The sequence below is a fragment of the Balaenoptera physalus genome (genome assembly GCF_965194825.1).
Source record: "Balaenoptera physalus genome assembly, chromosome: 18".
NCBI lineage: Eukaryota > Metazoa > Chordata > Mammalia > Artiodactyla > Balaenopteridae > Balaenoptera > Balaenoptera physalus.
This window is the reverse complement of record NC_138899.1, coordinates 18,003,793-18,024,671: the sequence shown is the minus strand read 5'-3', so window position 1 is coordinate 18,024,671 and position 20,879 is coordinate 18,003,793. Positions and strand designations below refer to the sequence as shown.

At 36.5% G+C, this 20,879-nt stretch overlaps 1 protein-coding gene across 3 annotated transcripts in view; it reads left to right on the top strand.

The window, feature by feature from the left end:
- Positions 1 to 20,879, top strand: part of GPC5 (glypican 5) — a gene marked incomplete at its 5' end in the record, with an annotated part of 1,365,225 nt that overhangs the window by 293,367 nt on the left and 1,050,979 nt on the right. For all 3 annotated transcript variants that reach the window (XM_082434643.1, XM_082434645.1, XM_082434644.1), the window contains one exon: positions 17,964 to 18,089. In XM_082434643.1, the coding sequence (XP_082290769.1) occupies positions 17,964 to 18,089 (126 nt within the window). The remainder of the gene's footprint in view (positions 1 to 17,963; positions 18,090 to 20,879) is intronic.

The window sequence follows — 20,879 nt, the reverse complement described above, 5'->3', positions numbered from 1 at the left end:
GGATGCTGGCAACGGGGGGGGGGGGGGGGGGAGGGCGGAATCCTGTCTAAAGGTCGACTGCCCCACCCCCCCTGACAATCAGTGGACAAGAGCTTTTGTAGACGGAGGGAGAGGGCTGCATGCAGAAACAGCACAGTCAGCTCTGATGGTCATTTTGAAATTGGTCATGTGGTGGTCTGACCAGCGTCATCTTGATGGCTTTAAGTACAGTTAATCTTCAGTTCCAGGGCTGGTTTGTTCCCATTTCTTCGAGGCCAGTTCTCGGAATTATGGCAGCTTACGTCATGGCCACAGCCTGGTCATCATGTAGTTAACCTCTTCCACCTGGTGGGGCTTTCAGTATCTATAACACAGCTCACAGGATACCGCTCAGAATATGCTATATAGCCCATGAAAAGGAACTAAAGGTCCTTAACTATGCTTAATGACTAAACTATACTATTTAGTCTTGTTGGACTGTTTTCCTTTGTTTCTGCATTTTCTCACTTCTCTGATTAAACTTATTATTTGCCCAAAGTTTTTTCACAGACAAAAGCCGGACTGAGGACATGGGGGGCAGGGATCATAGGGTCCTGCTCCGTTTCAGTTTGACCTCTATGAGCCCCATTTAGACAGACAGAGTAGAATGGCATTTTGGGTCTTTAAGATTAAAGTTAACTGAGAGCTGGTCTCTATTCCTGGGAAGCAAAAGGGCCACAGGACCCTTAAGGAAAGATGGGAAGAAAGCTTTATGCTACATAATTGTTGGGCTTGTGCAGGGATCTTTCTCACGAGAACCCAGCCTTAGTATAGTGAAGGTACTCAGAAGCTGGGATTAGGAACTAGGTGAGAGACTGAGAATTCTTTTTGTGGCAAAAAAAGTGACATTTCTTTTTCTTGTACTTTATATTTTTGTTAATTCAGATCTCACTCTTATTTCATGGGTGAACTATTTTCTTATCACTCTAATCAATTTATTAATATAGTTTAATAATAGTTATATAAGTTAACTAATACAAACTAATATAGTTTTAAAATTTTTATTTCCTAAAATTTTGTTTCTCTGTTTTCTCGTTTCCTTTTTTTCTGTTAGCTCAGTTTCCTACTAGATTCCTTTTTAAATTTAACTTAATCATTTGTAGGAGTTTCTTTTTATGTTCTATATATTTGTCAGTTTTAGACTTTGCAAACATTTTCTATCTAAGATGATAGTTCAGTTAAATGTAAATAAGTGAGTTGATGTGTAACTTAAGATGATCCTTGTTAAACAGAAATTGAGTTTATAAAATGTTTTCTTGTTTAAAAATTTCTTGCCTGTGTCAATTCAAAAGGATATACTATTCTTTCTCATACTAGCATTATAGTTTTGTTTCTCACATTGTTAATATATGTAGAGACTATATCTTTATATATGTTATATATGAGGTAAAGTTCCAACTTAAATTTTCCAAATTCTGAGGCAGATTTCAAGGGCTGCTCTAAAACAATCCGTCCTTTTCCTTTCATTGATTTTTTTTTTTTTTTTTTACTTCATACTCATTCCAAGTTCCCATAGATAGATACACTGGCCTGTTTATAAGCTCTCTCTGAAATTGCTCTGTTTACTGAGTTTTTTTTTTTTTTTCTGTTTTTTCTTTTTTCTCTTTTGCTCTTAAAGATTTTCTTAAATCTTGTAAGCCCCTTTATCTACTGTTTTTCAAAATTCTCTTAGATGTTTGTAGAACTTTTTTTTCAAATATATTTTATAATCTCTTGAGTTTTGATTAGGGTTATATTGAATACAAAGATTGATTCAGACAAAGATATGTTTATAATGCTATATGTGGCTACTTTTTTGTACTCCATTTCTAATGGTCAGTCTGTTCATGGGACTGGGTTTTCTCTGTGGATGATCACATGGTGCAGTGGTACAGCTGTTCTGGCAAGAGGCTTGCTGTACCTGGTAAAACCCATATACTCTATGCACTACCTACCTTAATTGTCTACTTTTTAGGATGTATCCGAGAGAAACTCTTGCTCATATCCAGTATAGTTGTTCTAGTTGTAAAATGCATCAGTGTCTCTGACACTGTCTTACCATGTAAATGAAAAATAAACACTGTTCTATTTACTAAAACTAAACTGTTTTTACATATAAATGTCATAGTCTTTAAAAATTATATTGTCATAATTTACTTTAGATTTAATTTGTTTATTGGTATATCTTATAAAAATTTCTGTTTTAAATTATGGTAGATTTATGGTGCCTGACTTAAAACTTACATATTTTCAGGTCTTTGTGGCAGAGTAAGAATTAAGTTTATAAAGTTTCCTTTATTCAAACAATTCTTTTGAGGTTTATATAACCATTTTTGACATAAATAATTTGACTTTTGGCAGGGGTAACCAATATTTATTAAGAGGTGATTAATCAGTTTTTGTTTTCTAATTGGAATGTCTAGTGTATGGTTCAAAAACCAAACTCTACTGAATTAAAAAAAAAAAAAAAAAAAAAGGCAGAAAGATGAGTTTATTGCTAGGATTTCAACCTGCAAACCGGGAAACTCAAGGCTGTGGGAGTAGTGAGTTCTGATTTGCTCACAGAGTAAGGGATTCTTATGGTATAAATATGGAAGTTATTTGGCTTTTTCAGGTAATTGCTTGACTACTGGTCTTCTTTCTTATTTGGATCAGGGTAGCTGAGTTAGGGGAATAGGAAGTCCAGAGATGGCATGGATAGACTTGGTGTTTGGGGATTGGCTGGTGTCCTCTGCCAATTTCTGAGAAGAGCTGTAAATTCCTGTAAGGATAGGTTAAGTTTCCTTTATGCACCTACATTGACCATCTTCATTTTGTCCTTGACATCAATGACTCAATTTTAGGTTGGTTCTATAGTGTTTTACAGTGATATATAATATACTGAAATAGTAGTTGGATTTAAGGATACCATCTTGTTCTTTGTTATCCCTTTATACCATTTTATTATATTCCTCCTTTCTTGCCGCCTTTTGAGTTTAGCTGGTATTTATTATTTTTTTATCTTCAAAGCTTTTTAGATTTGTGTTTCTTTAGTATTCTCAATGGCTATCATAGAGATTACAATATGCACTTTTAATTTTTTACCATCTACTTTAAATTAAAAGTTTTACCACTTCATTGAACAATATAAGTACCTCAAAACAGTTTCACTCTATTACTCTCTTCCTAGCTTTTCTGCTATTTTTGTCAACAAATCTTACTTCTACCAACATTTTAACAACCCCCAAGACATTACTGTTATCGTTGTCTTTAAGTAGTCAATATTTACCTATAATTACCTATTTTGTTCTTTCTGGCACTTTTTTTTTTTTCATTTCTGTGTGTTCATCTAGAATCTTTGCTTTAGCCTTAGTACATCTTTCATTGCTTATTACTAGTGATGAGTTTTCTCAGCTATTGTTTGTCTGAACATATCTTCACTTTTGAAGAATATTTTCATTAGGCCTAGAACTTCAAGGTGTTGCCATATACATTTTTTAAAACTGTAAATGTCCAAGTCATAATTAAGTTCATGGCATGACACTGTGTTAAGGAGTATGAAGGGTTTAATGGAAACATTTAATGTGAAAGGTAACTGAGGTAGTGGATGTTGCTGGTGCCCTGCTTGCATCCCTTTACCTGTCCATTTTATCTGCTTCTTGGCTGCTGTTTCCTGGCTGCTGATAACGCACAGCTGCCTTATTATCTGGGGAATTGACCTCAACAGATAGGAGCCTTCTGTTTTTATTATCTATTGCTACCTAACAAATCATTCCAAAATTTAGTGGCTTAAAGCAAAAATAAGCATTTATTATGTAACTTTCTGTGAATCAGGAATTTGGGAGCTGCTTAGCTGTGGGGTTTTGCCTCAGGGTCTCTGGGAGATTGCTGTCAAGAAGTCAGCTGGGGCCATAGTCATTTGAAGGCTTTAGTGGAGCTGGAGTATCATCTTCCAAGATAGCTCACTCACATGGCTGTTGGCAGGAGGCCTTGGTTTCTTGTCACAATGACTTCTCCATAGGACTGCTTGAGTTTTCTCACCACATTGTGGCTGGTTTCCCTCAGTGTAAGCAATCCGAGAGAAAGCAAGGCAGAAGCTGTAGTGTCTTATAATGATCCAGCCTCTGAAGTCCCACACTGTCACTTTTGCAATATCCTAAAAGTTATATAAATCAGTTCTATTCAGTGTGGAGGGGGCCTACACAGAGGCAGGAAGGGAAAGATTACTGGGGCTCATCCTGGAGAGTGGCTATAACACCATCTCGTCCACATGGGTGAAGGGGGTAAACTCCCACCTACCTTACCCCGTCGGTGGCAGCTTGCAGGCAATGACTGACTGACACAGGAGCCTACGGGGCTTGCCCCTTGCTCAAGGTGGTAGGACCGAATATGTGAAATTCACACTGCAGCACTCCTTGTGGAATCTGGCTGAAGATGAGACAACATCACTGCTTAACTTCCTACCCAGTCTATCTGGCTTCCCTCACTACCTCTCTCTTAAGAACATCCCTCAGTGAGTCACCTGCATCCACATTGCTGTGTCAGACACTGCCTCTAGGAAATCTGACCTAGAGATGTCTGAAGAAGTTCCTAAAATAAATGCAGAATAATGTAAACTAAGGCAGAAGTATAGTCTCCTATCATAAATATAGATATTTCTCTATATATTCCTAAGTTCCTAACTTCTTTTGTTTTGTTTATTTTCTCCCACTTCTTCTTCTGAATTCATAGAGAACCTTTCTGTTGAATGCATTGCCTTCTTGTCCTATTTGTAAAATTTGAAGAAGGAAATTTACTTATTAAAATCTGTCTCCGGATCTAAGGGTTGTGCTGAACTTGTTGATAGAGTCTGGAAAAAAGAGCTAAACTATAGTTTCTTATTATTTTAATCACATTTTGGAGATGTACTTATTCAGTCTACCCAATTTTTCCCATGTATGTAGCATGCTGGTAATGAGCTGATTGGAGACCTGGGGTGATTGATACATACCAGTTACAAAGGTCTCCGAAAGTTGAGAAAGGCAAGGAAAAGGCTTTAAACATCTAGCAAAGCATCACTATTTAGCCTTATTTGGGGGCAGAAACCAAGTCGACACAGCTGTAAAGGACACTGCCCTCATATAGCTGTCTCAACCAGCCCAGGCGGACTGCTTTCCCTATGGCAGTTCCTGCTCTCTGCTCGATTGCTTGAAGTTAGCTGGTAAGAGTAAGCTATTAGCAAGCTTAAATCAGTGATAATTAGCTGTACATTATGATTTCAAAGCGGTGTGGCTGTGCCAGTTAAGTGGGTAATTAGGAAAACCCCAGGACAATAAATTAAGACAGAGTCTCAACATCAGTGCCCCATCTGTTCTCCAGCTAGCGTTCCAATTAGCCAAGCCTCTCATTTAAGAATATGCCGATTAAGGGATGGGCTGTATGCATGAGTGTGTATTGGGGTAATAAAGACTTAGGTCTCAGTAAAAGTAAAATATTTTTAATGTCAGAGGTGATTTTGATGTGAAGGTGGGGAAAGGAGAATTTTTAGAAATAATAGATTTTCAATGTTGGAAACAAAATATAATTTAAATTGTTTTATAAGTTTTTGTTTCTCTCAGTTTTCTCTTCAGAACTTATTTGGGATATTGTATCAACAGGAAGTTCCATTTTATTCTAATGTGATTATTAAATCTTGATTTGGATGAAAATTTTACCACTTGGAACATTAAGAATTTTATTTTTTGAGGATGGGAACTAAAGAGGACACTTGAAATTGCATAGTTTAAGGAGAGGAATGAGTCAGGGCATCATTCTTGTTCAGGATGGGTCTGTCTATGAAAGCAAATTAATTGTTACCCTGTACATCACAGAAGAACACAGAGATGTGGTTAAAAATAATTAAATTACAATAGGAAAAATCTTTAAACATATACTGAATGAAGAACAGTTAATATTATTTAGGATGACTGCCAAGATAGCTCAAAAGGTTCATATTAAGGAGAATCAGTTGGCTTAAAATACATGAATTCATAGCTACATTGTTAAACCTTATTTAGTAAAACAATTTCTTATTGAACCCACAATTAATTTTTAAAATTCTTGATGTGCGTGTGTTTGGGTAAATGTATTTGTTTAGATGGGTAAATCAGTATTGATAGACTGGGCTTAATGAATTGTGTATACACATACTCAGTGGATGAAAATATCCATGGGTCAGGGAAAAGTCAACTCTTTGAGAAAAATTTAAGATCATTTGTAGGACTGGAGAAAGCAATTTCCAATCTGTTTCCTAAAAGGAAGTTAGTGCTTCTTTGAGGTGCCATTGTTATTTATTATCTGTAAGTTTAATTTACTAAAATAAAGGCCATGTTCCCTTCAATGAGAACATTTCTGTTTAATTTAAAACAGTGCTTAGTGAGTGGTGGCAGTGAGGGCACCCAGGGCAGGGCAGGCCAAGGTGAGGCTTTGGATGAGGGGCCAGAGCAGGGCTAAGAAAACGTGAGCGCAAAGCAGGCTAGCGTCAAGCCCTACATGAATAATGCAGGGCAGGACCCCATGGGTCAAAACCCAGGCACACAGGAAGAAGGAATGCCAGAAGGCAGAGCAAACATGTGGCAAAAGTTTAGGCTAGTGGTGCTTAACCTTTTGCGGGTCATGTATCCCACTGAGAATCTGATAAAAACTTCCCAGAACAAGAAAGTTCATAAACAAGGACTTGAAACTGTGTTTGCTCTTATTTTCTAGATGTTCGTGGAAAAAATTAATGACCATTTCATGAAATATCTGAAACTAAATCCAAACAATGGGCAATTAAGCTAATATTCCACAGTATTTGTGTTGAAAGGAGAGATGGCTCCAAGTACTTGGTATAAACTAGAAGTTGAAATTGTGATGGTCTTAGAGGTTTGGTGTCCAGTGGATGACTGCTGTTTGCTTTTTGTTTTGATGGTAACAATTATTGAAAATGACAGAAAGCAAACTTACATGGTTATCAGTGTCTGCAATTAGCACTCTCATAGCTTGCTTGCTTAGATGAGGATAGGCTTATATCAGGGAATATGAGATTTATTCTAAATTCTTCAAGTTATTTACATCGATGGTCCATAATGCTCCGGACCTCAAGTTAATTTGCGACATCTGTAATATTGAGACTGTCAAATTTAAGTTAATGTGAGTCAAAATAAATCTCCCCAAATTTCTCACTACAGAAAGAATAATAAAATCTATTTCTCAGCCATAGGAAAAATGTCCTTTTAAATTGGACATTTTTCTAACTGGTTCAACAAAAACCTTCTGTTTCCCAGTAAACAGCAGCTTTGCCAGATGAGCTTAGAAGGTTTTCAATAGTATTTATAATCATGACCATAGGATTATCTCATTTATATGGCTCAAGATATCCCCCATCAAGAAAACCAAACTGTGAATGCAATTTTCCCTGCCTAATATACCTGAAAGCAACCTTCCTCCCTTCCTCCCTCCCTTCCTTCCTTCTCACAAAAAGTCAATCTTTTATCCATTTTCCTTTGGAAAGTCAGTGAACATCTGCAAAGTTGAAAAGAACCCCAAATTCAGCTCACATTTTTTTCACTCAAATTTTTTAAGTGGTGAGGAGGATTTTAAATATGTGTCATATTGAATTTGATGATTTTTATAGAAGTGTATAAAAGATACTTCAGAATTTTTAGCAGAATCTATGGGGCCTACATCAGGATAATGAGTGAGGCTCATTTCTTTTACCAAAGTAGCAAAAGTGATTGTACTTAGAAGCATCATGAGTGCTTCTACAGCAAGAGTACCAAGCACTTTCTTTCTCTTGGTTTTCTGTTGCAAAGAATATTCCATCAGTTTAAATCTATCATTGGCATTTGAAGTGTCCAAATCATGCATACAGATAAGAGGGAAAAATGGGGAGCAGGTAGAATCAAGAGATATTCATATTTTTTTATCCAGTTGTATGTTGAATAGAAATAACAAAGCTGCCAATTTCTCCATAATTGTGCTCAAAATAGAAGAAATGTGTTTCTAGAGTAGATTATGTCATTTAATAGAGACTCTGCTTTTCTTGATTTTTCTCATCTTCAAGATACAAATTTATGTCAACCATTTCCAGGCCATACCATAGTCTCCAGAATCACACGTGGAATCTTTTGCTTAGAAGTGCAACTGATGAAAGTTTTAAGGTAGTTTTGGGATGATTCTTTTTGTTTAGGCCCATATTCATAGACTTACAGACTTGCAGATCAAATTGTCTTCTAACTGATTGATTCTTTGATGAAGTTTGATGACTTTTGAAGATTAACAGTCTAAGGTGCTCCTTTGGCTGTGTTGGTTTGACCCTCCTTCAGCAAGAATCTTGTTAGATGTGCAACACTGCAACTTTGGGGTCCTGCAAACTGAGTGAATCCAAAGGATTTATAATCTTTATTGTATTTGGTTTGTCTACCTTTCCCAATGTAAGCTAAGCCTTATATACACAAAGTACATATGAATAATCATAATGGAAGCATGGAATTACTTTAATTCTGATCATAAGGACAGTATTTTATTTTATTATTTTTTTTAAAGAAAATTTCTGGTTTATTTGTCACAGCATGGTTTGTGAGATTTGAGGGACAGTATTTTAGATGTCATAATTGGGTAAATGTGATTATGTATAATAATGATGTATTGTTCAACCCTGGTCAGCAATAATCTGTGCCACCTTTCAGAAGTTGGGCATACAATAATACCTGGGTTACATGTGATATTCAAGAGTAATTTTTTTTCCAAAAAGAGAATTACTAGAATAATAGGAATATAATTGAAGACTAAAAGAACTCATTTTCTTTGAAGCTGGTTAACTATACATTTCTTGACCCTAAAGCCTGTCTTAATATCAGAATCCAGGAACACAAATATATGCATTGAGAGGTATACAGTAAGTGAAAATGCAAATGAGAATAATTTGTACCAGGCATATATTGTCTATCAGTTAGACAAGTTTGTGCATGTAGGTAGCCAGGAATATCTGACTGAAGTCATTAAATAAAAAGAAAAGAAAGAATGAGGAGGAAGCCCATTTATTGGCAGACTATCAAAGTGAAAGTAGTTCATTAATGTTCTGATGCTGAGAGAGGAAAATATTATCCAGAATGTTTTCTTATCCCCTAAGTCATGGAGTTTATAGTTAAAATGTTAGCAACCACAGAAAACATCTTACTGCAAAAGAGAGTAACATTCAAGATTTGACCTAAAATCCTGAATCTCAAAATACAGGTATAATGTTTCTTTGTATAAATGACCTATATTAGAATCATTAGATTTGCAAATATTCTGTTTGGCTAAACCTTTTCATTGGTCTTGACCCAGTCAGGTCCTAGACACTTTTTCTATTGGAAGATTAATAGCATGCTTCCTGAAACTAGTATAACTGAACAAATAATTACATATTTTAATGAAAATGAACAAAGTTATGAGGTAGGAGAGAACATCACACCTCCTTTGGGATGGATGCTCAGTTTAATACTATCTGATTTGTTTAAATATTGGATGTTTGGTTCTGTGCTTTTCTTATAAATGAGTTAAGGTCTTTGTTTAAAGTCCTTTTTAATGGAGAACAGAGTCGGTGCTTTTTGAGGTACTTTTTTACAACATGGGAAAATGAGGTGAGAGCTTGTTTTGAAAACCTAGTTTTGACATCAGGTTTGAATCACTCTTTTTAGAGGAGGATGCTTTCAGAAAGGGTGCTTTTTACTGGGATATTAAATGGTAATGCGTTGGGTTTGAGGGATATTGAAAAGTGAGAATAGAAGAGTCTATACTAATTGTATAGATGGTTATGAATGTCCAGCTCAGGGCTGGTATAAAATCACCACTAGGGAGCCTTAAACACACAGCACCTGTTGGAAAAGAATCCTCTGCAGAGAGGATGGGAGGATGTTAGCATGTTTCCAGTACTTTTTCCCATCATTTTCCCTGTGCCCCCGCCCCAGTCTACTGCCCATCTTAACCATCTTAACACCTTCAGCTCTGTTGAGAAAGCACAGTAAATCTGTGAAGGAAGGGAAATCCCATCTCATGAACAAGAAGACTTCCTACCAGGAGAGAAAAACCTGGAATCATTTAGTCAGAAGAAAAAAAATCCTTCTCTAGGAGAATAGTGCTGATTCTGAGGTCACAGCTTCCATCCTGAGCAGCGGTTCAGGTGGGGTTCAGAGAGCAGACTTTATGAGTTACTCTTTTAGAAAAAACAGCATTTTCTTTTTTAATCAAATATGAATGCAATGTGCTTGAAACACATTTCCATCTGTGATAAAACTCCCTGGTGCCATTTATTGCTTTGCTTCTTAGGGCTACATTCACCCTTTCCCCGCATCTCTCCAGGAATCATGAAGGCTGTATAGAAAGGGACCAAGAAGCTAGATTTCAGTCTCCCTATAGCCCATCTGCCTGCATGTATTTAATTATTTTCAAGAATTCACAACGAGAACCATGATTGCCATAGAACAGAAATCTAAAGAAATTTTTAGAAATCCCTTCTCAAGATCTATACAAATATTTTGTCAAATAGAATGACTTCGTTGAGAATTAAGTCAAATGATGAAATATAGATTCAGAATTGCCAGAGAAAATAGCCCTTATCCAGAAACATGTGATTATGTATTTCCTCTGCGGGGCAGGAGACTGACACTTTAAATGTCTCCTGTTTGACAACCGTGGTCAGACACGTCCACAGGTTTGAGCCTGTTCATTAGTGTCATATTAACCTTAACTCTGCCTCAGGCCATTAACCAGCAAACTGCACATTTGACCTTTGTTCTACAGATATTTTCAAACAGTGTGTGCTAGGCACTGCTTTTAATTTGGGTTCTGTATTATGTGTGGACTGATGTGAGGGCTGAAAAAATCAATATATGTCATTAAATACAGAAACGTGTGGTCTGAAACATTCCACAGAGAAAAGTTCCATTCAAAAATCAGATTCTTCTCCAACACTTTCCCAGATAATCAGCTTTGCTCAAAATTAGAAATAGTCTTTTATATCATGTTCAAGGGAAAAAAGGCGAGGAAGTGTTCTATGTAACAGTTGATAAATGTTTCAAAATTGAAACAAATGCCCACTAGATGAAGACCTAAGACTGAGAGGTATGACTTTTGAACATAGCTCTGTTTCCAGCAACGTCTCATGAAATGAAATGCAAAATCAAATGTAGATTGGAGCCATATGCTTAAGTGAAAACAGCTCTCTAGAAAATCAGCAAAGTTTGAAACACGCTGTTGTCACCCTTTAAACCATACGTATGAGAAATATGTCAGCCTTATAAATTAAAAAGTAAAAATTGGCTTAATGGACTATTTTGATAAATTGTGCTAGAGTTGCTATATCCAGGTTTTGGAATAGTATACAGCTGTATAAAAATAAGTAACTCCTAGATTTATTAACCTGAAAAGGGTTCATGATATATTGTCAAGTGAGAAGAACCAATTGCATGTACGTGTATAGCTTGGTCCTAGTTTTGTAAAACCAAACCATCTCTGTCTCTGTCTGTCTGTTTTTGGTTATGTGTTAGGGTGCACATAGAGGAAACTGAAGAAAGCACTCCAGGCTGTTAACATTTGTTACCTCAGGAGGGAGGATGGAAACACTGTGGAGGGACAGATATGAACTTATTCTTTATGTGCCTTTTAGTTAATTAACTGCTCACCAAAAGATATGTTACTTTTGTTATTAAAAATGATTAAAGTCAAATGATAATGGTAAGCCAGTCGAAAGTGTCACTTGGTTTTAGAGTAGTAACTGGACATTCCTGTGTCAACCAAACTAGAAATGATTACTTCAGGGTGAATTGCATTTCCTTTCTTTCTTTTTCTTTTCTTTTCTATCCTTTTTTTTTTTTTTGCCACGTGACAGATCAGGAGACTTTCTGGCACTGCAGCTCTCCAGGGCATGGGAAGCAAGGAAGCACTAACTATGTTGGTCCATGTTCCTCTCCAGTTAGTCAGCTCAGGGCAAGCAAGGCTGGAAGCTGTGAATGAGCAATTGTGTTCCAGCCTTCTTCCTCTTTCCTGTGCTAGCACAGTGTGCAAAGCTGTTCATTAGCCAGCGATCAGAATTTTCTCCACTCCCTGCTTCCTGCACCAGATCTTTCAAATTGGTGAGGAGATACAGATAAATCCTGTCTAAACATGTTGCTTACTAAGTGCAGATTTTGGCAGGAAGAACTGATGTATCTCTTTTCTAGTCCACCAGTTTACTACTGTGTTCTGTGAAAAGTGTGATTATTTCTGTAAAATTTTAAAAACAGAGGGAAATATTCTTTTCTATAAAGAGTCATTCAACTTTGATTTGTCAGATATCCAATATCTGCCCGATACTGCAAAGTGATGGCATTTTTATTAATTAATGAAACAACGATGTCAAGGTCTGCATGAACTAAATGCTTGACTAAATAACGAACTTAATAAATAACTGACTTAGTCACTTTTCACAAGTCCTTCCACTTCTTTGGTTTTAACTTTCCTTAGTTATAAAATAAGAGGCTGCACATTAGTATCCTGTAGGAAGCTTTCAGAAAAACACAGATCCCTGGTTCCTACCCTGGACACAAAATCTGAATGTCTGAGGGAGAAATCTAGGCATACAGTTTATGTTTCCTTGGTGATGATAGAGTGCATTTAGGACAGAGAACTACTGGATCAAATCATCTTTAAGGCTCTTTCTAACTCTTGTCTTTATAATATAGTATACCTGTGATATATTAATTATAATGGCTATCTTACACCACAGTGTGACTAAACGTTAACGTGTCACTACATGTTAACTTCAGCATCACATATATATTGGGTTGGCCCAAAAGATCATTTGGGTTTTTCTGTGAGATCTTCTATATTCTCTCCATAAGAGTATATATATATATTCTCTCTCTATATGTTCTATATATAATATAGAATCTGCCTTGAACCTGTTTAGTAGAATCTGGCACAGCTTATAGTCCTGCCCTTTAGATTTCTTCCATTTTCTAGGAAGGTGTTTCTGATACAGCTCCACAATCTAGGAGTGGGTCCCGTAATTTAAAGTTCCCCAAGTCAGCTGTGCTCTTTAAGGACTTTAAATTATCATTATCGTTTTTTAAAATTGTATTTCATGTAGAAACGTCTAATGCTGGAAGTTGTTAAAAAACTAACACCGCATCTGGGGCCAATTCAACAAGAATTTGTTAGGTGCCTGTGGGGTACCAAACTGTGGTCCAGACCCTGGGGATATAAAGCAGACATGGCTCTTGTCTTTAGAGAATGCACCCTTTAATCAGGGTGGCAGATATACAGACAGCGAAATATAATACCAGATAACCAGGGCTATAAAACAGATGGCAAGTGTGGCGTGAGAAACGGATAGACCAACAGAAGCGTCACAGGCTGGTCAGGCAAGGAGTTAAGGAGGAGATGAGGATAAAGCTGGATTTTGAAGGATGGGTAGATGGTTGACAGAGAGAAGTGGGAGGGAAGGCCATTCTGGGGAGAAGAAAAGGTGGCATCTTATGCAGTAAATATTGAGATTTCTGAGGCAATATGAGTTTGTGGTTTTGGCTGGGGTGTGAGACTGGAGGGAAGGGGGACTATCATGGGCAACTAAGGGGCAAAGAGTAGAGAGATGATGAGCTACGGTAAGACATTTTACCTGAATGCTTAGGATTTTAAAGCAGGAAAGTGTTATGGCTGTTTTCTGGAGCAAATTCTGCTAAGAACTTGGGGCATGCATTGAAGGGAAGATGGGAGGGCAGACCTAGTCAGAGAAATCATTTGTTAGACTTTTGTAATCCCAAATGAGAAATTATAAATTCGCATGTGGCTCTGACATATAGGCTTTGAATAAATATTCTGACAAAGAATGTTTTCCTCTTTAAAAAATATTTTCGGAGTGTTACTCTTAATAATTATGTTTGATTTCTGTATTCTTGAGATGTCTTAAGACCAAGATGAGCAAACAACATGTACGTAACACAGCTCTTCAAGGATAAGTAGCTGGAGGCTCTAACATCTTGCATTTATTTTTCTCCCAATTTTAACTGGAAATATTCTCATGACGGTAGAAAAATAAATGTATGGATATAGTCACCCTTCCAGCAACTTAAATTTTGAATCATCCGAAGAATATAATGTTTTATTCACTGTGACATTTCATGTACAACTGGAAAAGAAGGGCCTGGTGCATTTTTTTTTTTTTTTTTAAAGTAGGCTGAGCATTAAGCTGGGAACTGAAGTATGGATTCTTTTCTCATGATCAACATTCACTGGAGCTGTGGCAGTAGGTAAATGTTTTTAACCTCACTATGGCTTCTAGTTATTTGAGCCCTTCATTTCTTACCAATTCAACTCTTATTATTATTTTTCTATATCCAGTATAGATCTCCTGGTCCTTCAACGCAACCACTTTTTTGCAACACTAGTCTCAATTCCTGTGACCTCAAAACTGCCAAACACAGAATATAGAGTTCCAAAGTACGTTCTCTGCTCAATTTCTATCCTCACAAATCAAACCTTATTTCAACATTCACATGGACTTTCTTCCATTCTTTTAGTCTCAGGGAATTTGCTCCAAAGCTAACCACTCTGTTTTCCATAATCCTTCCCCTCTCTTCTTTTCAGAACTTATGATCCATCAGTTATTCATTTGTTTTTCTTATCTTTGTATCAATTAAGAGAGACTAGGTTGCGATGTGGTAGCAAACCACCTCAACCTATCATTGGTTTAGAACCAAAAAAATTGTTTTTGTTCCCAACCTATGCCCATTTCAGACCAGCGGGGCTGCTACTCAAGTTGCGGTTGCTCTGGCTTTAAGCCTCAGAGTTACAGAGCAGCTGCCATCTGAAACACTGCCTGCCATCAGGGGAGAGGGAAACAGAAGCTGGCAAAGCCGTGTTGGTCCTTAAAGCTTAAGCCTGGAGGGAACAAACATCACTTCTGCGTACATGACTAGAACCCAGGGCAAGTCACAAAGACAAAGCTACCCTCAAAGGGTAGTTCACCTGACTGGGGAGGGGAAGACAATTAGAAGTTATCTTAAAACCTTTGCTTTACCTGTCAATTCTAGATTCCTAATGTTTTTCAAATCTATCATTTTCCTGACGTTGACTGGGAGGTTTTTTTCCCCATCCTCATACCTCTCCCTTTGGACTTGCTTATCGTCCCCTAAGTGACCTCACTGCTTTTCTGTTTCCACAATACTGCGATGATGATGATGTCACTTGCTTGCTGGAAAAATTAATGGCTCTCACCACCCGAATAAAACTGAAACATCTTATGACGATCAACAAGGCCGACTATAATCTGGCCTCTTCCTGCCTTTGACTGCGATTCCCATAAGCACACTCCTTACTAGCTAAACTAACTGTATGAGTCTCTGAATACACAGTGTTCCTCTTTACCTTTGTTTATCCTGGATTTTTGTTGGTGTTGTTTGCTTCTTGGTTTGTGGTTTTTTTTTTTTTTTTTTGCATGGAACACTGAAATGCTATCTTCTTATTTCCTGATTCTTTCTCTGTCTTCAAATGTGACACTGCTTATTAATATTGTATTATTATTGTGGATTTTTACCAGACTGTGCATTCTTAGAAGGCAGGGACTGTTTTCTTTAGCTATGAATTGCTAGCGCCAACACAGAGCTTGGCACTCCATAGTGTTTAGTGTTTTGTGACAAATAATTGATAGCCGATGGTTTATGGAATGAGTGGAAATCTTCGAGGAGACGATCCTTTCGGAGAGAACGCAGGCAAAGGCATGGAAGTAAGTTTGGAGAAGAGCAAGCATCTCACTTTTGTGGAACCCGAAAGTGTGGTTTGGGTTGTTGCTGAAATTGAGATGAGAGGGTACCTTATATAGCTTTCTAAGAAGTTTGGATTTCATGCTGTAGAGAATAGAGAGCCATTGATGGCTTTAAGCAAGTACGTGGCATAATCTGTGGACTACCAGTTTTGAATTTCTATAGGTGGCTCTCATGGAGGATGGGAGGTGATTGTTAAAGGGACCGATGGGAGGTATGCTTTCCTGGTACAGTAATTCCAGAGAAAGATGATCAAGGCTTGAGCTAAGGCAATGGCAGTAGCATTGGGAAAGGGGACTGGAAAAGAAAGATGTGAACTTTCCCCCTTATGATCGATTGGTTGTGAAGGGAGAAATGAAACAAAGGCACCATTTACCAAGAGTGAAGTAGGAGGTTTGCGGGCCAAAAATTATCTATTCAGTTTTACATGATCAATTTGAAGGTCTCAACATTTGCAGCCGTTTGTGCCAGGCCTCTTCATTTCTAAAAGATTCTTTGATTCCAAACATGTGGTCATTTATAGTGAATAGAATTCAGGACAGGAGCCATACATCTTCCTGTTCATTAAACCCCACCTCTCTAAGAAAGAACCAGTCAATTTCATCAATTATGTTTTCATAGCTGCAGCATGAGAATTGATGTTTGTTCATGAATTCCAGTTAGTGGAACACAGCCATCAAGGAGAGACTTATTTTCTAGTAGAGGAAATCGATAAAATATAGATAAGCATTTAACTGTGCTAGTGAGAAAAATAAAGCATCATTTTTTTTTTTTTTTGATTGAGCATGAGTTAGAGATTTGTGCTTCCTGCAACCATTTTGTTATCACTTGTCTGGTCAAGCTTTGCTAAAAATTTGATTAAATACTCACCAGACACTTGCCATGGGAACTTCTGATCTTCTCTATGATTGCAGATCTTACATATTTGAAAGTTATATTTATCCTTCCAACAGAGTAGTGGTTATTTACAACTCCATCAGTTTCTACAGTTAGTTCTTTGAAAACCAATAAGAGAATTACAAGTTGAAACGGTTGAGCATTAGTGCTGTCAAAATTAGATTTAATTTAAAAAAATTGTTTATTCCAGCTATAATTTATAGACACCCCTGCTCTTTAATTTCATTTTTAAAAATCATTTTAAAAGTATCAATGGAGAATGCAGTTTCATGATGGCTATATTTTAATTACTCATCCCACGAATTTCTGAAGTTTGCTTTCCTGCCAACGTTTCCATCTCCTGTCCCTGCCTTTTAGTCCAGAGGGGGCATTTCCTCTGGATCAGGCTAGTGGCTTTTCATTTCTTTTCCCCCAAAACAATTGTTTATGTTAAAAAGTTCAGAGCTAAAGTCTTTAGGACTTGGTCTTTTGAAATGCTAAAACTCAAGTTTTTGAGACCTCAAAGCCTTGGTTTTAAAACTCCAAAGTCTTGGATTTCTAAATTGAAAAACTTTTTTGCTGAATTTTCCCTTTCCATAATTGATGGTGAAAGGGGAAATGTTGGGCTGGCCAAAAAGTTCGTTCAGGTTTTACAGGAAAAACCCAAACAATCTTTTTGGCCAACCCAATAGTATGAGAGGGAAGAAACTTAATAAATGCATTAAATATTACTCCCTCCAATAACTTTTATTTTCATGCTTCTGAAGTGTGTTACATACCTGGGTTCTCTCATATGTAGTAAAGACATATTGTTTGATGTTCTTAGACCCCAAAGAGAAGACCCAGATGGGAAAATCACCCAAGTCTACTAAACTTTTAATCAGTAAGCAATCGGTCAGCTTGTTATAAGCTTCTGACATTTCTATATGCAAAAGAAATTAGTTAGTATCACTGTGGTTTAGATGCCAGTAGGTAGTGAGGGCTTTTAGGGAAGCTAAAGTGGTTTTGTGTGTGTGTGTGCGTGTGTGTGTGTGTGTGTGTGTGTGTGTGTGTGTGTATGTGTGTATGCATATACTATTCACAACTTCTTGGACCTGGAGTTATATAAAGTTCATACCCAGTGAAAACTTCTATGTAAAGAATAAATTTGAATACATTTTTTAAAAAATGTAGTTTTTGTCTTGTTAGAAAAGTATTGAAAATATATGAAAATAAGTAGAGAAAATTTTAAAAGTTGCATTCTAAACATTATGCATAACAAATTATGCTATTTATATTGGCATTTATTATGGATTTTTGGGTTTAATTGTTTTCTTTGTTTTTTCCATTCAGAGAATTTATCAACAGCCTTCGACTGTACAGGACATTCTATGGAGGCCTGGCTGATCAGCTTTGTGCAAATGAATTAGCAGCTGGCGATGGACTGCCGTGCTGGAATGGAGAAGATATAGTAAAAAGGTATTTTATGTGTAGTGGTCTGTGAAAACATAACGGCCACTTTCATCCTTGCTATCTTTTCCTAGTTCTTGAATGCATTACTTCAGTTTTAACTTTGCCACACAGGTTAGAGGATACATTAATTCCTTCTCTTTAGTTTGTCAAAAATAAGTTTGATTCTTTTTGACATTTTAGAAATATGATAGCATTCTGTGATGTTCTGAAAGTTCTCTTGTCTTTTCTATCTATGGCTTACCCAACAATCCCACTTTTTCAGTGAAGTATTACTTAACTTCTAGCCAATCTGTCTTGTTTCTCAGGTATCTTTTTTTTTTTTTTTTAACTTTATGAGTATTAGAAAGAGGACATTCGGTGAAATGTGAATACCTATGCAAAGATTTGTTATGTGGATATATGTCACAGCAGCATTAATATGTTCATCCTGCAATTGTCTCTGAGTGTATGAGTGTGTATGAGAGAGAGAGGGAGAGAGGGAGAGGGAAAGAGGGCTGGTACTTTTATGTATGTCTGTTTGAGGCATTGTTTATTTGTATGTTGTCAATTGTTGTCAAGCTCAGGAGTGAAATTTTTCACCTTTTTTTTCTCACCATCTAGAATTTCTAGAGTTTATTTTCCTTTACTTCCTATAACTGGTTGTGCTCGCAAGTAATTACCTGAGCTTGAAAAAGTCCTAGATTCTCCCTCTGTAACAATAGTGTTGGTCAATACAATTGGCCAGGAATTAGTCCTTTGATTTTCCAATGCTGGTGATTATCATAGATTGTAGACCTGTGCCGTGTTTGGATTCGAATGTTTTAGTGTATTTTATTTTGAGCAATCTGCTAAAAGGTAAGGTGATAAACTTTCTGATTTATAAACACGCCTACTCTGTATAAAGATAGGTAGTTTAGTTACCACTAGAATGATGAGTTCATTTAAAGTGTCCTTTAGCAAATTCAATTTACTATGATAAACATATACTGTAATTAATATGAATATAAATGTATGTAGTAAAAACTGTTTATTTCTGTGTGATCATATTCATTATAGTTAAAGGTTGCATTCCTGATACATTAAATGATTACTTGTAGTTTATATCCAAATATCTCATAGGGAATCTTTGATTTCACAGAAAATAATTATTGAAGGCAGGAACTATACTTAAATTTAAATAAAAAATTTGGCTGACATGGCTAGTGTTGTTTTTTCATTATGCCCCTTGGATGCTGAAATGTATTCTTAAATATATTTGTCTTGCCTTTACTGAGAGCAATCATAGCATGCATAGTATTTTGAATTCTTACAGTATTCATGTTAATAAGATTTCTGCCACTTAGACCTAGTAATTAAATTGTACTTTGACTTATACTTTCTCCTTTCACATTGTTCAAACTGGAATTGAGCATTTTTGTGTATTAACAATTTTTCTATAAGGGCTAATGAGAATTTCATGATTAATGAACAATTTAGTATAGAATATAAATATATTTAATATATCACATTACATTATACATTTGATTCTAGAACTGCAGGACTCTTAGTTTCAATTTGTCCCCTTCCTCTCTATTTGGTCTGAGGTTTGTATAATAGGAAATACTGTTGGAGAAATCAATGATTTGGGAAAACTTTTTAGAAGGAGAGTATTTTCAACTCAAAAATATATTTTCTTCTACATGATATATATTTTAAGACCTCATTCATGGTTTATGAATAAAGAAAGCTCATCTTTAGCAAGAACCCTCCTTGGGAAGTGTGCACATTTCTGGTAAAGAAAGTGAGCAATTCTCATTATTCTCACTTGCTTCCAGCTCCTGTCTTCCCTTTTCTATACCACCCAGCCTCCTGTTTGTCAGCTGCTTCTAAGGGCCCTATGTGACTTCACTCTCCTGTGAACACCTTTCACTTTGCTTAATTTTTTCTCAAACAGCCCTTCTAGCTCATCACCTTAGCTGGCATTTTCCCTTTTTTGAGAGTGGTTTTTTTTTTTTTTCCCCTCTTTTGTCCCTATCTCATGGGTCACCAACCTTCTCCCTTGCTTCTCTGGGCCAGCAGATGAACCTCACACACTGGTTCCCTACCACCATCTCTAGGCTACTTCCCAAATGAACATTTTTAGCCCTAATTATTTGCTAGCACTCAGCTGAGGTTTCACAAGAATCATCTCATTGAACTCTCCCAAAACTTTATTCCCTAATGCTTCAGAGTAAGTTGATGGGGTGTTATTTCTTTTCTGTTTGATCTTGAGAAAACTCTCATGTGTACTTTGACATTTTTTAAAATATAATTTAAATTGTAATTTCATTCGTGGCTCAGCCAGTTCTTGAAATAAATTTAGAAAAGAATTTTTTTTTCAGTGCAAATTCAATGCTGAAATATAAATATCCATCATATCTAGTTAACTGATCATGGTATATTGACAATGGAATATTACGTGCCAGTCAAAAATGATTCGTATTTATATCTGCTAAAGTGGAATAATTTCAAGTAAAAATAGATACAGACAGAGAACAAACGTATGGATATCAAGGGGTGGGTGGGATGAATTGGGAGATTGGGATTGACATATATACACTACTATGTATAAAATAGATAACTAATGAGAACATACTGTACAGCACAAGGAACTCTACTTGGTGCTCCGTGGTGACCTAAATGGGAAGGAAATCCCAAAAAAGGGGATATATGTCTACGCATGGCTGATTCACTTTGCTGTATGGCAGAAACTGATACAGCAGTGTAAAGCAGCTATACTCTAAGAAAAAAGTTAAAAGTTGGATATTAAATATTTTATCAACAGATTTGCATAAATAA